General features: G+C 43.1%; 1 protein-coding gene across 2 annotated transcripts in view; it reads left to right on the forward strand.

Annotated features, from left to right (window-relative positions):
• Positions 1–21: 21 nt before the first annotated feature.
• Positions 22–14,797, forward strand: part of HEATR5B (HEAT repeat containing 5B) — a 181,648-nt gene continuing 166,872 nt past the window's right edge. For both annotated transcript variants that reach the window (XM_082250254.1, XM_082250255.1), the window contains exons 1-2: positions 22–139; positions 12,534–12,691. In XM_082250254.1, coding sequence (XP_082106380.1) covers positions 12,566–12,691 — 126 coding nt within the window. In that variant the 5' untranslated portion in view covers positions 22–139; positions 12,534–12,565. The remainder of the gene's footprint in view (positions 140–12,533; positions 12,692–14,797) is intronic.

A 14,797-nucleotide genomic window follows, 5' to 3' on the forward strand; every position in this document is an offset into this window, starting at 1 on the left:
AAGGCTGCCCACAGTTGCTTTGGTGATGTCGCTCAGCAATGACTGAAGAGTTTCGGCCACGGTGGGGCTTCCTGGAGGTGGGTTATATGTGACAGAGGTGAGGAAGTGCTCCGGGAGGTGGATATAGCGATCACTTCAGGTAATGATCTCCTGGATGAAGGATTGTAGACGATAAATCAGGGAAGGGGGATGAGCCCCATATTACTGATCATCTTTCTGGGGGGGCATAATGGTACCCTAATATCCAGAGACTGTAGATGAGCCCCACACCTGATTACTGTACACACTCCATGTACATTCGTGTGACTAGGAATACTTTTCTATCACTGGAATGGGAATATCATTTTGCACCATTTTGTATTGCATCATAGAAAGACCTGTTGAAACCCAGGAAGATGGATTGAGGGCCAGATGCAGATGGGTGCACAATACAAACCCATATAGAAGAAAAATGTATGACATCCAACGAGCCTAGATTACACCATTGCAATGCTATCATGTGCTTTTTAACCACTTCAGCTGCGCAAGGTTTTACCCCCTTAATGACCAGACCATTTTTTGTGATTCGGCATTGCGTTACTTTAACAATTGCGTGGTTGTGCGACGCTGTACCCAAATACTATTGATGTCCTATTTTGTTCCCCCCAAATAGAGCTTTCTTTTGGTGGTATTTGACCACCTCTGCGGTTTTTAGATTGTGCGCTATAAGCAACAAAAAAAAAAAAAGTGTCAATTTTGAAAAAAAAAAAAAACAATTTTTTTACTTTCTGCTACAAAACATTCCCAATAATAAAAGTTAAAAAAAATCTTTTCTTTTTTTTTTTTATCAGTTTAGGCCAATTTTTTGTAGTCTACATATTTTTGGTAAAAAAAATCCCATAAAGCGTATTTTAATTGGTTTGCGCAACAGCTATTGCGTTTACAAGCTACAGGATAGATTCTTGGACTTTTTATTTTTTAATATTTATTTTTATTAGTAATGGAGGCGATCAGCGATTTTTAGTGGAATTGTGACATTGCGGCGGACAGATTGGACCCCTAACTGACATTTTTGACAGTTTTTGGGGACCAGTGACATTAATACTGTAATCAGTGCTAAATAATTTGCACTGTTACTGTATAAATGACACTGGCAGGTGGGGGGTGATCAAGGGGGTAAGTGTGCTCCTAAATGTGCTTGGTACACAATCTCACTGTGTCTGACAGAAGAGCCGCCTGCTTTGTTTACATAGGCAGGCGGCTCTACTGTCAGTTTCCCTGAAGATCGAGAGAGGCCGGCGGCGATTGAGCCCGCTCCTTCTGTGGTCTGGCTCCCGCTGTGTCTAATCATATGCACTGTTACTGTATAAATGATACTGGCAGGGAAGGGGGTTAACACTGGGGGTGATCAAGGGGTTAAGTGTGCTACTAAATGTGCTTTCGAACTGTGGGGGGAGGGCTCTGTGTAACACACACAGAGATCAGTGTTTCAGCTTAGCTGAATCACATGATCACTGTGTGCCTGTCTGACAGAAGAGCAACCTGCTTTGTTTACATAGGCAGGCGGCTCTTCTGTCAGTTTCCCCAAAGATCGCGGGAGGCCGGCGGCGATCGAGCCCGCTCCTTCTGCGGTCTGGCTCCCACTGTGTCTAATCACAGCGGGAGTGCGGCCGAGACCACGTGCACGTAATCACGAAGATCTATGTGATTATGCACAACCAGGTCGCCCTGCTGCAGTAAATCTGGTGGTCGGCAAGTGGCTAAAAAAAAGTACAGCATGCTGGATTTTTCTGCAACGGAATGCGTTGGAAGCATGCATGAACACGTGCAAATGCATGTAAAATGCAACTTTGTAAAAAAAAAAAAATTATTAATATAATATTACAAATTTACAATAAATAAAATGATTTCTCAGAATGCACAAAGCGTTCATTGCAGAAATGCACAGTAAACATAGCGATATTGGTATAAATGAGCCCTGAATGAGAGAAATTTGTGAAAAGTGGAGCCTCCCACTGGGACCAATCTGCATCTTTTATTTTTTAAGTGGAACTGAAGTCCGAAATACTAACCTAATTCTCCAACCGCCTGACATCTGCTGCTGGCATTTTCTCCCCGGCTTCTTAAAGGTATTGTTTTGATTAGCTGGTGTAGGATGACATGCATGGGAGTCTTTTATCCCAGCACTGTGCCGAAAGTGTAAATGGAGATATGTGTGTGCAGCTCCATGTATGTTTTGCAGGGAAGGCATTGTGAAAAGGCAGGTAAGGGTCCATGTACACGGGACGTTGTTAAAAGTCCCTTTGAATGCTGGAATTTTTAGGACGTTTGAAACGTCCGTTCGGTCGCTTTGTACCCGCGTTTAGCGGGAGTTTGCGTTTAGAAGCGTTCCTAGAGGTCAAAAAAATTATTCCCCTTTAAAATGGAAAAACACGAACGCCAAACGCGGATCATCGCGTTCGGTCGCGTTTTTGCGTTTGAAACGCCAGGAAACACACGTTCGAACGCAAATAATTGCATTCTAAAAACAGTCCCTGAACGCAACTGCCCGCAAACGTCCGCAAACGACCCTGTGTACATGGACAGATAAGATAAAATGTAGATGGGTTCAGGGGCTTCTAAAAAAAAAAACGCCCAACTGCTCCTAAACGGCCATTTCCAGCGTCCCGTGTACATGGAGCCTAAGTGTCTTTTATTGCAGAAGAGATGTTGCATGTGCACCAAACAGCCTGTTTGCAGTTTTTTTTTTTTTTTTTAACCTTTAACCACTTTACCACCGGAGGATTTTGCTGTCTTACGTCCAGGCCACTTTTTGCGATTCGGCACTGTGCGACTTTAACTGACAATTGCGCGGTCGTGCGACGCCTTACCCAAACAAAATTTACGTCCTTTTTTCCCCACAAACAGAGCTTTCTTTTGGTGGTATTTGATCACCTGTGCGATTTTTTACTTTTTGTGCTATAAACAAAAAAAGAGCGTAAATTTTGAAAAAATAACAATATTTTTCACTTTTTTTTATATGAAATTCCCCCCCCAAAAAATGTAAAAATAAAAATTTTTTACAATTTTTGGCCAATTTGTTTTCTGCTACATATTTTTGGTAAAAAAAAATCGCAATAAGTGTATTTTGATTGGTTTGCGCAAAAGTTATTGCGTTTACTAACTAAGGGAAAGATTTCTGACATTTTTGGTGTTTTTTTTTTTTAACGAGTAATGGCGGCGATCTGCGTTTTTTTTTTTTTTTTTTTTTTTTTTTTGCGGGACTGCGACATTGCGGCAGACAGATCGGACCCTTGACTGACATTTTTTACACTTTTGGGGGTACCAGTGACATTACTACAGTAATCAGTGCTATAAATATGCACTGTTACTATAAAAATGACACTGGCAGGGAAGGGGTTAATTTTATTGGAGAGGGAGGGGTTAATGTATGCCTGGTGCTTACTAACGTGTGTGGGGGGGGAGGTGACTGAGTGACACAAGGACAGATCGCATGTTCAGCTATGCTGAACCCTGCAATCTGACCCTGCCTGTCACTTAGGAGATCCGCCCGCTTGTGTAAACACACTCGATTCCCCGACGATCGGGGAAGAGCAGCGGCGATCGCCACTGCTCCTCCCCTGGCCCGACTCCCGCTGTGACTGAAAACAGCGGGAGCGAGCCTCCGGCGGCGCGCCGCCCACAAGGGGAGGAGTCCAGCGACGTAGGTCTACGTCGCTGGACGATAACGAGCCACATTGCTGCAGTAGCAGCAATGTGAGCAGATGGCAAGTGGTTAAAGTGTTACTAAACCCAGAACCTCCATTCACTATATCAGGTCTCCGACAGTACACAGAACATGGAAATGAAATTATTTGCATATACACACTGATTTTGCTGGTGTGGGTTTAGTAACACTTTAACCACTTGCCGACTGCCTAACGCCGATCTACGTCGGCAGTCAGCCCCTCACAGGCAAAGTGACGTAGGGCTACGTCACTAGCTTGTGAGGGTCTAGGGAGCGAGCGCGCGCCCCCGGAGGCGCGCTCCCGCGTGGTCACGGACCCCCCCCCCCCCCCCCCCCGCGCTTGTGACCGGCGGACCCGATGTCCGCCGGTCACTCGGCGATCGGCGGGGGAGAGGGGGAATGTCAGGCAGCTTGTGTAAACAAGCCACCTGTCATTCTCCTTGCTGTTAGGATACTGATCACTCGGATCTAGTATGTAGATCCGTTGATCAGTGTCCATACAGCTCAAGCCCCAGCCAATCGCAGTAGAAAGCACGCCCCTAGGGATACACACAGCCCCTCCCTCCCAAATAAAGTTAACCCCTTCACTACCAGTGTATTTTTACAGTAACAGTGCATATATATAGCACTGATTACTGTAGAAATGTCACTGGTAACCCCAAAAGTGTCAAAAATGTCAGTCAAGGGTCCGATCTGTCCGCCCCAATGTCGCAGTACCGCAAAAAAAATCGCAGATCGCCGCCATTACACGTTAAAAAAAAAAAACAACAAAAATGACAGAAATCTTTCCCTTTGTTAGTAAACGCGATAACTTTTGCGCAAACCAATCAAAATACGCTTTTTGCGATTTTTTTTTTTTTTTACCAAACATAGGTAGCATAAAACAAATTGGCCGAAAAAGTAAAAAAATTTTGATTTTTAAATTTTTTTTGGGGAATTTCATATAAAAAAATGTGAAAAATATTGCTATTTTTGCAAAATTGACGCTCTTTTTTTGTTTATAGCGCGTGATCAAAAAATCGCACAGGTGATCAAATACCACCAAAAGAAAGCTCTGTTTGTGGGAAAAAAGGGACGCCAAATTCGTTTAGGTACAGCGTCGCACGACCGCGCAATTGTCCGTTAAAGTCACGCAGTGCCGAATCGCAAAATACCCCCTGGTCGGAATGGGGGTAAAATCTTCCGGGGCTTAAGTGGTTAAAGTTAAACTAAATTCTCCTATCCTTTACAGCCAAGAAAGCTGCCATCGTATCTTCTGTTTGATCTGCAGGTGCCATGGTGCTGTATATTTGATCAGTTATGACACCAGCCATTTGATGGTTTGGCAGTTCTGTAGAGTGCACAGGCACCTGTCACATCCTTCTTAGCATGCCTTGAAAGTAACTATCTTAGGAAACTGTTAAGTTGAACAAAACTCATCAGTTTAACTGTTTTCCTAAGCTGTTCTATTCAAGGCATGCTATCAATGATAACTGACACAGGTGCTTGCACTCTCTACAGGACTGTCAAGCCATCAAATAGCTGGTATTGTAAGTGATCACATATACACCATGGCAGCTGCAGATCAAACTGAGAATAGTATGGCAGCTTCCTTGGCTGTAAAGGATAGAAGGGTTTAGTTCCACTTTATAACCTCATTGAGCCAGGTGCTGGCACCCATACTGCATAGATCCATCCCAAGCTGCGTGCAGGCAGCCTATGGAAACAGATGCAGCCACAATCTCAAATTTGCACATGTCCATGCACCCGCCGCATCTGCTTTTGATTTTGTAGGCTCCCTGCACACAGCTACAGGCGCAAAAACAAATTCCTCATGCTCATAGTACGAGTGCCAGCACTTGTGTGAACAAGCTAAAGATAGAAGCGGATGGGTGACTATGCACAAGTGCCCTAGATTTTTTGCTGCTTCAGTGGTGATCCACCCCCCCCCCCCCCCCCCCCGTGATCTTTCCATTAGCTCACTATGCTGAGTAGTGTTGTCATTCTAGGTCAGGGAGTGTGTTAGTATTGCATGACACTGTGTTAACCACTTAAGCCCTGGAAGATTTTACCTCCTTCCTGACCAAGGGGTAAATTAAATTGACGTCCTTTTTTTCCCACAAACATAGCTTTCTTTTGGTGGTATTTGATCACCTGTGCAATTTTTTGATCACGCGCTATAAACAAAAAAAGAGCGACAATTTTGCAAAAATAACAATATTTTTCACATTTTTTTTATATAAAATTCCCCCCCAAAAAAATGTAAAAATCTAAATTTTTTTAACATTTTAGGCCAATTTGTTTTATGCTACATATGTTTGGTAAAAAAAATCGCAAAAAGCGTATTTTGATTGGTTTGACAAAAGATATTGCGTTTACTAACTAAGCGAAAGATTTTTGTCTTTTTTTTTTTTTTTACGAGTAATGGCGGCGATCTGCGATTTTTTTTTTTTTTTTTTTTTCTCGGGACTGCGACATTGCGGTGGACAGATCGGACCCTTGACTGACATTTTTGACACTTTTGGGGTTACCAGTGACATTACTACAGTAATCAGTGCTATACATATGCACTGTTACTGTAATAATGACACTGGGAGGGAAGGGGTTAACTTTATTGGAGAGGGAGGGGTTAAGTGTGTCCCTAGGGGCGTGCTTCTAACTGTGATTGGATGTGGCTTGTGATGTAACAGCAGAGATCTATGGTCCTACATAACAGGACCGTATGATCTGTGCTTTTACACAGAGAAGAATGTCAGGCGGCTTTGTTTACATTAGCCGCCTGCCTTTCTCCCTCTCCACCCGACGACCGCGAGGGCTTCTTAGGGAACGAGCGGGTGCAGGAGCGCGCCCGCCCCCTATTGGCTCCCAGGCTAGTGACGTACCGGTACGTCTGGATCGGAAGATTTTCCACCTTAATGACCAGGCCATATTTTGGGATTCGGTACTGCGTTAATTTAACGGACAATTGCGCAGTCATGCGACGCTGTACCTAAATAAAATCAATGTCCTTTTTTCCCATAAGCAGAGCTTTCTTTTGGTGGTATTTGATCACCTTTGCAATTTATATTTTTTGCGCTATAAACAAAAAAAGAGCGAAAAAAAAAAAAATGTAAAAATCAAAATTTTTTTTAACATTTTAGGCCAATTTGTTTTTTGCTACATATTTTTGGTAAAAATCGCAATAAGCTTATTTTGATTGGTTTGTGCAAAAGTTATCGCGTCTACTAACTACGGGAAAGATTTGTCATTTTTATTTATTTATTTTTTTACAAGTAAAGGCAGCGATCTACGATTTTTTTGCGGGATTGTGGCAGACAAATCGGATCCCTGACTGACATTTTTGACACTTTTGGGGGGACAAGTGACATTACTACAGTAATCAGTGCTAAAAATATGCACTGCTACTGTAATAATGACACTGGGAGGGAAGGGGTTAAAACAGTAAGTGATCAAGGGGTTAAGTGTGTACATAGGGGGGGGGGCGTGGCTTGTGAAATGATCAGAGAACTGTGTTCCTATATAGAAGGATTACAGGCGCTCTGTGATCATTCAAGAGATAAGAATCAGCGAGGAACGATCGCGGGTGTCAGGCGGCAATCGGAGCTGCCTGCCCCGTGCATCGGCATCCCCACTGCAGGAGCGCGACCGACGTATACTTACGTCTGTTTGCGCAGAGGGGGCTGCCTGCTGCAGTATAACTGCGGCGGGTGGTCGGGAAGTGGTTAAGGGTGACCATTAAAAAAAACAAACCTGTTATGCTTACCATCTCTTTGCAGTAGTTTTGCACAGAGCAGCCCCAATCGTCCTCTTCTTGGGTCCGCCATCGGGGCTCCAGGCCCCTCCCTTCTGTCTAGTGCCCACAGAGAAAGCAGCTTGCAATGGGGGCACCCAAGCAGGAGCTTTCCTGAGTTACTGCTCTTCCTGTCCATGCGGACACAAAGCCATGGCTTTGCCCCGACCCCTCTCTCCTTATTGGTTCACTGGCTGTGATTGACAGCAAACAGAGCCAATGAGAAGGGAGAGCTAAGTCTCTCCTGCAGATGACTGGATGGTGATGGGGCTCAGGTAAGTTTTAGCAGGGGCTCTGGGGGCTGCTGCACACAGGTTTTTTACCTTCCTGCCTAGAATGCATGAAGTTAAAAAACCTTCTGCCTTTATAACCACTTTAACACGAAGTTTCACAATTTTTTACACATACACAGAACATGAAAAAAAAAACACTTGTGTTGCCATTCATTGACACCCCAAAGGTGCAAAACAAGAAGTGCATTCTTAAATGTGCAAGAACACATAGTGTTAAGGGCTCTGCACACTTGAGCTCCAAAAAAAAAAAAAAAAGCTGTTTTAAGGCAACTGAGCTTTTATTTCTCTGCCTAGGAGCTTGAAGAAGCTTGTTTTTTTTTTTTTTGTGCTCTTATGCACAATTTTATTGAGCTTATTTAAACATAAACTTTTTTTTCACAAACCCTCAGCTCATTTTTCCCATTTTTTTTTTTTAACCTTGTGTGCGTGTTTTTGGGCACTTAGGCGTCTTTTTTTGCTAGAAAGTTCCTCTCAATAACATGAGTTTGGTGGATTTTTTTTTTTCTGCCTGTAAACTGATGAAAAAGCCATAGTATGCATGGACACATTGGCTAACATGCAAGGCAGAAAAAAAAATGAGAGCTGAAAAAGCCTGTAGGAGCAGCGCCTTTGAGATGCAGTGTGCATGAGTCTGAGAAAAGCTTAGAAAAATACATGAGCTTTTTAGCCATGTGTAGGGGAGCCCATTGAAATGACTGCTTGTTTGTCTAGGGCAGTGATGGCGAACCTTGGCACCCCAGATGTTTTGGATCTACATTTCCCATGATTCTCAACTACACTGCAGAGTACAGGAGCATCATGGAAAATGTAGTCGCAAAACATCTGGGGTGCCAAGGTTCGCCATCACTGGTCTAGGGCAATGTTTCTCAATCTTTTGCTAGTCGAGGCACCCTTTAAAATTATAGACAGTCTCAAGGCACCTCATTCTAAAATGTAAATAAACGATTCTAATAGCTTTACAGAATGCAGCAACATCCACATGTAGGACATCCAACGTTCGAGGTGATTTATTCTTCCTAAGCAAATACACTTTTGCACACTGGTACTGACTGGTATTCCAATGTTTCTCTTCTCCCTCAATTTCTCTCCATCAGTCAGCCAATGTCCCCCCAGTGCTAAGGGAGAGGGGCACAGGAGGATCAAACAAGGATGCTGTGAAGGCAACAGACATCCTCCTTATCAACTGATGATGTCATTGGTTAGGATGCCAGTGTCTAGAACGTTATAATGGTTTGGTGAAACTAATAGGCAGACTTGATCCACCTGTTGGCTTGTATACAATTATTGATCACTTTTTTTTGGCATTTTGCCAAGGCACCCCTGAAAAAACATCTAGGAAAGCTGGTTGAAAAAGGCTGGTCTAGGGGACAGCGTAAGGCCCCTTTCACACATACGGTCCGTTGAGATCTGCCTGTCAGTTTTTCAGGTGGATCTGAATGGATGCCCCATGTATCTCTATGGGGCAACGGATGTCAGCGGAGACATGTCCGCTGACACCTGATCCTGTCCGTCAAACCCAGACGGATGGAAACCCTATTTTCCATCTGTCTGGCGGATCGGATGAGAACAAACACAGAGCGGAGACGGAGCTGTCATCCGCCTGCTCAGAGCGGCGGATTGATCCCCCACTGAACGGCTCAGTTGACGGAACGGAGCCGTGTGAAAGGGGCCTAAAGGAGTTTGGCCTCATGCACACTGGACATTTTTAACGCTGCTGTTAGGAGCATCTGTCTTTTTTATTTTTTTTCCTGCCTTTAAATGGCCCTGCGTGTTATCCTATGTCACCATGCTTACATAAGCATTTAGAGGCACACAACCAGCATGTCTTGCTGTGTGTAAATGTGATTAAATTCCCATTAACGCTAGGTGCTTTAAGTACTTGAGCATTAGTTAATTTCAATGCCCAGAATAAATTCTTATTAAAGTATGTCTAGGAGAAATGGGAAAACACCCTGTATGCATGAGGCCTTTCTCTGTGCTGCTAGACCAGTTCTACAGCATCTTCTCCCCTGCACTCTGGTGATCAGATGTCCCTGATATCATCAAGACTGATGCAGGGCCTATAGTGCACTGCCAGAGTGCATGGGAATGCCCTCTTCTGGGGGAGCGAAAGACCAGGACAATAAAAGTGCTTTTACCGACACCCCCCCCCCCCCCCGACTAAATGGGCTGTTAACTCTTGCAGTGCTGGTTAAGCCCCACTACAAGGGAGGACCTTTACTTTTGGATTTTAACCACTTTACTACCAGTCACGTAACCTCTACGTCGGCTGACTTTGAGTGGTTATACCGGGATGATGCCTCTAGCTAGAGGCATCATCCCGGTACCGTTGTTTGAAGCCGGCGGTCGGCTTTCCGTCGGTAACGATCGATGCGGCTCGGGAGCCGCTCGATCGTTACCCGGGGGGGCGGGAGGGGACGTCCCCCCCCTCCCGCCGCCTTCCGCGGCTTTGCTCGGGGCTACCGTCCCACCGGGAGCCCCGAGCACCCAGCCGGCACGTCCGCCGGCTGGATGGAGTCCCGATGAATGCCGGAAACGGCATCGATCGGGTCTCCGATGACGTAACCCGGAGGCGGCGTCCATGACGTCACGTCCGGGTTACTGTGCTGCAAAAGGCGGCAGATTTGAAAAACGGCTGTATGCAAAAATGCCGTTTTCGGCGTTTTGCATACAGGGAAGTGTAGTGGAGGGGTCTAGGGTCTTTTAGACCCTCGATCCCTCCATAAAGTGTACCTGTCACGACATATTGCTGTCACCAGGGATGTTTACATTGCTTGTGACAGCAATAAAAGTGATCAGATTTTTTTTTTTTTAAAAAACCTGTAATAAAGTTTAAAAAAAAAGAAAAAATAAATAGGAAAAAAAAAAAAAAAAAAATTTAGCCGTCCCCGTCACCGTTAGCTCGCGCACAAAAAAAAACGTATACGCAAGTCGAGCCGCAAATGAAATCGCTGTTCAAACCACACATGTGAGGTATCGCCGCGATCGCCAGAGCGTGGGCAATAATTAAAAAAAAAGAGCTACACTCTAACTCTAAACTGGTAACCGTTAAATAAATTTAAAGCGTCGCAGATTGAGATCTCTATTGACCGTAGTTTGTCGCCATCCCACGGGGGGGCGCAATTTTAAACCGTAACATGTTTGGTATCTATTTACTCGGCGTGACATCATCTTTCACAATATACAAAAAAAATGGGCTAACTTTACTGTTTAGTATTTTTTAAATGCAGTGAAATGTGATTTTTCAAATTTTTTCCAAAAAAATGGCGTTTTAAAGACCGCTGCGCAAATACCGCGTGACAAAAAATTTTGCAATGACCGACATTTTATTCTCCAGAGTCTTTGCTAAAAAAATATATATAATGTTTGGGGGTTCTAAGTAGTTTTCTAGGAAAAAATACTGGTTTTAACTTGTGAACAAAAAGTGTCCGAAATAGGGCTGGGGCTAAAGTGGTTAAAGCGTAAATAAACCCAAGCAAAATTTTAAAATATCACAGCTTACCAGTCCTTAGATATGGTAGCTGCATTCGTTTTTTTTTTTTTTCCAAGCTAGCAACTATTTCAGCAAGCGCTTAAAGAAGAGTTTTCTAAGTAGAGTTCCTCCACAGGTTGCTAGGCGTTCAATCAGAAATGAACATTTTCTGCCCCTCTGATAAGTAACCACTGACACAAATCTTTTTAGCTACCTAAGAATGGGAATTTTTCTACTGACCACAAATGTAAAGGACATTCTTCTCATTGACCATCATTCTAATGTACCATTAGCTGTAGATACAGTGTTTACTAGCAGGGGTTCCCGGAGACTGGAAACTTAGCTCAAGGTTTTCTTAAAGCGGTAGTATCCCGCTTTTTGCGACTTTTAACTACAGGTAAGCCTATAATAAGGCTTACCTGTAGGTACAATTAATATCTCCTAAACATGCACGGTTTAGGAGATATTTGCACTGCATGCAGCTGCTCGCGCGAGCGGCGCATGCGCTCTGAAGGTCCGGTGGACCTTCAGCGTTCCTTGCCGGGAACTTGCCGGAAAATGACTCCCGCGCCGCCGACCCTGGAAGAGACGCCGAGGGTTAATGTTAGCTCCCGCAGCGGTGTCCGGGGGTCCGTGTCGGGGCTTCGTTCTAAGGTAAGTGTTTCATAATGAGCTAGTATGCAATGCATACTAGCTCATTATGCCTTTGTCTTGCAGGGTTTTTTTTTTTTTTTTCTTTTTAAGTATACTACCGCTTTAATGTTAAAAAGGTTGAGAAAGATTGACTTAAAATGTATATCCAAAAATGTTGTCTAACATATGAATGGGTGAAAACCCCTGCCAGGTGTTTTTTTTTTTTTTTTGCTGTCTGTCTCTGGGGAGGGGGCTCTCACAGAACAAGGTTTCCCTCAATGGGTACCCAACAGTACCATAGAAATACAGAAAAGAGCACCAAAACTGGATAAGATTCCAGGATAATATTAATTGTTGATCACAAAGCCACAAAAAATCCACCTACATGTTTCGGGAGCATCCTCGCTCCCCCTTCTTCAGGGCTCAACACAGGATAAACCTTTGATGGATTCAGAGACACCAATGACTACAGCAAATCTGTATTAGAACTGGTATTGAAGGTTCCCAATGGAGGATAAACCAGCAATGGAGGACATTTCATTTATATGTCTGCCCTGTCTAATGATAGTCTGGGTTTGAAGATCATGCATTTACATACACAAGGCTATGTAGGATGAGTGCTAAATTTCAAGTTTATAATTATTTTTTTTTTTATTACAGGAGGTTTATTTAGTGAATGATCTGAAACAAACATGGAACTGGCTCACAGCTTGCTCCTGAAGGAGGATGCCCTGGCTCAGGTCACAGAGGCCAAGAAGCCAGTCTTTATATTTGAGTGGCTCCGCTTTCTGGATAAAGTACTCATAGCTGCAAACAAGGTAAATATTGGTCATGTTTGTATGTATTGTTAGGTTGCTTACATCTGTTATTGAGGGTCAAATGAAAATTCTCCAGAAAAAGATTTTTGGTCATGCAGTACAGGACTCCGGCATATTCTTAGACAACTGGGTTATATGCTGCTACCTTCAGGTCATTGGGAACAACCTATACCCTAGCTGTCTAAGAATATGCTTTAGTATCCTATACTGTACTCCAAGAAATTAATTTTACAGGTCAAAAATTCTTCAAACCTAAAATTGTTAAAATGTGATCATGCCTCTTGTTTTAATTCCTTGATAGATGCAGCATACTGTTATTAGTTCCTTTCTGAATGGTGCCTGTGAAAGGGAAATTGTGTCGATCATAGCATTTTTATTTACACTTATTAAACATAATTTACATAGTCCTACTCCCTTTTGTTATATGCTGCTTGCATTAATCAGTCATAGTATTTTTAATTAATGTAGTTTGGTATTGGTCATTTAGAATATATTTTTGTTGTGTAGGGGGGTTAAGACTATGACAGATTGATTTTTTTTTTTTTTTTTTCACAATCTGTTTTTATTAGGTTTTATAAGGAAGGCCTCTTTCACACGCCCGCTCCGCTGTTTTTGTCCGCTGCGGGACTTTTTTTTTTTTTTTTCACGGAGCGGATGACAGTTGTGTCATCCGCTCCGTAAGTCCGCATATCATCCCATCCGTATGCGGACATAATGTAAGTATATGGGCATTGCGGATGTCAGCGGATGACACCGCTGACATCCGATTTTCCTTCCTTTCCGTTTTTTGAACGGAGGAAAAATAGGGTTCTGTTCCGTTCCAAAAAACGGAACAGAACTGAAAGGAAGGAAATCGGATGTCAGCGGATGGTATTCCGCTGACATCCGCAATGCCATTGACTTACATTATGTCCGCAAATCATCCGCAAAAAAATAGGATAATTTGCGGACACACGGAGCACCCGTGTGAAAGAGCCCTTAGGCACAAATCACAAATGGGTAGATTTTCTGCCATAGGAGTATCAATGTCAACAGACAAACATTGATAAAGATACAAAAATGTTGCAACATTTACACCCTCTAACCTCCCTTATTTAAATATACAGCCTCTTTTCTGTATTCGTTGTCAGTATAGATGGTATAGTTGTTAAACCCTTGCAATGGTGTTATCATCGAAGGCTGTAACTTGCACATGGTTAGGCCTATCTCTTTTGCACAGAGTTGGAGTCTCTATAAGATACAATAAAAGGAAAAAAAAAAAGGTACGAGAGAAAAAAAATGTGAGAGCAGAGAATAACAGGCAAGAAGAGGAAAGGGATCACTTCTTCCAGGCATCACAGTTCCTATGACAAATGATGATTTCACGGGCCCCACATTTTTGTCAAATATTTGTCAATTATTTTTTTTATATACAGAAATATATTATAATATTCTTATTTTTTTTTTTTCCTTTAATACAATTTTTCTTGAAAATTCTAACATAAATAAGAATACAGCAGTAGTATTTAAACAACTACCAAAGTAATCATGAAGTATAAGCAAACAAAAAAGCAAGATACAATATCAAAGATACATGTACCAAAGCTGCGCAGGGCATATACAGAACGTCAGGAGAGAGATCGGTATTTATATATTCAAGAAAGGCATGAACAGAAGGTCAGGTATTAAGCCAGACAATCCATGGTTTCCACTTGTGATTAAATTTAGACTGGGTGCCAGATCTTAAGGACAGAGAATTCCCATGTTTGTAACTCAAGGCTTGACAAATTTGCTTTGAATCAAGGTGCTCAGATGGATACTGATGAGGCAGCACTGATGAGGTGGTCCTGATGAGCAGCAATAATTGGCACCGACAGGCGGCACTGATGAGGTGTTTCTGAAAGGCGGCGCTGATGGGTACTGCTGAGTTGGCACCAATAGGCTGCAATAATGAGCACTGATGGGCGGCTCACCTTGTGCAGCTGAATCTCTTCAGCGAAGCTGACTCTTAAAGAGTTACATAGTTAGTCAGGTTGAAAAAAGACACAAGTCCATCTGGTTCAACCAAAAAAAAAATAGTATTGAAAACCCAACCAAATTGACTCTTACTCGCTCCCTGGGGTCCTG

Source organism: Pelophylax lessonae (genome assembly GCF_965119305.1).
Source record: "Pelophylax lessonae genome assembly, chromosome: 3".
Classification (NCBI taxonomy): Eukaryota; Metazoa; Chordata; class Amphibia; order Anura; family Ranidae; genus Pelophylax; species Pelophylax lessonae.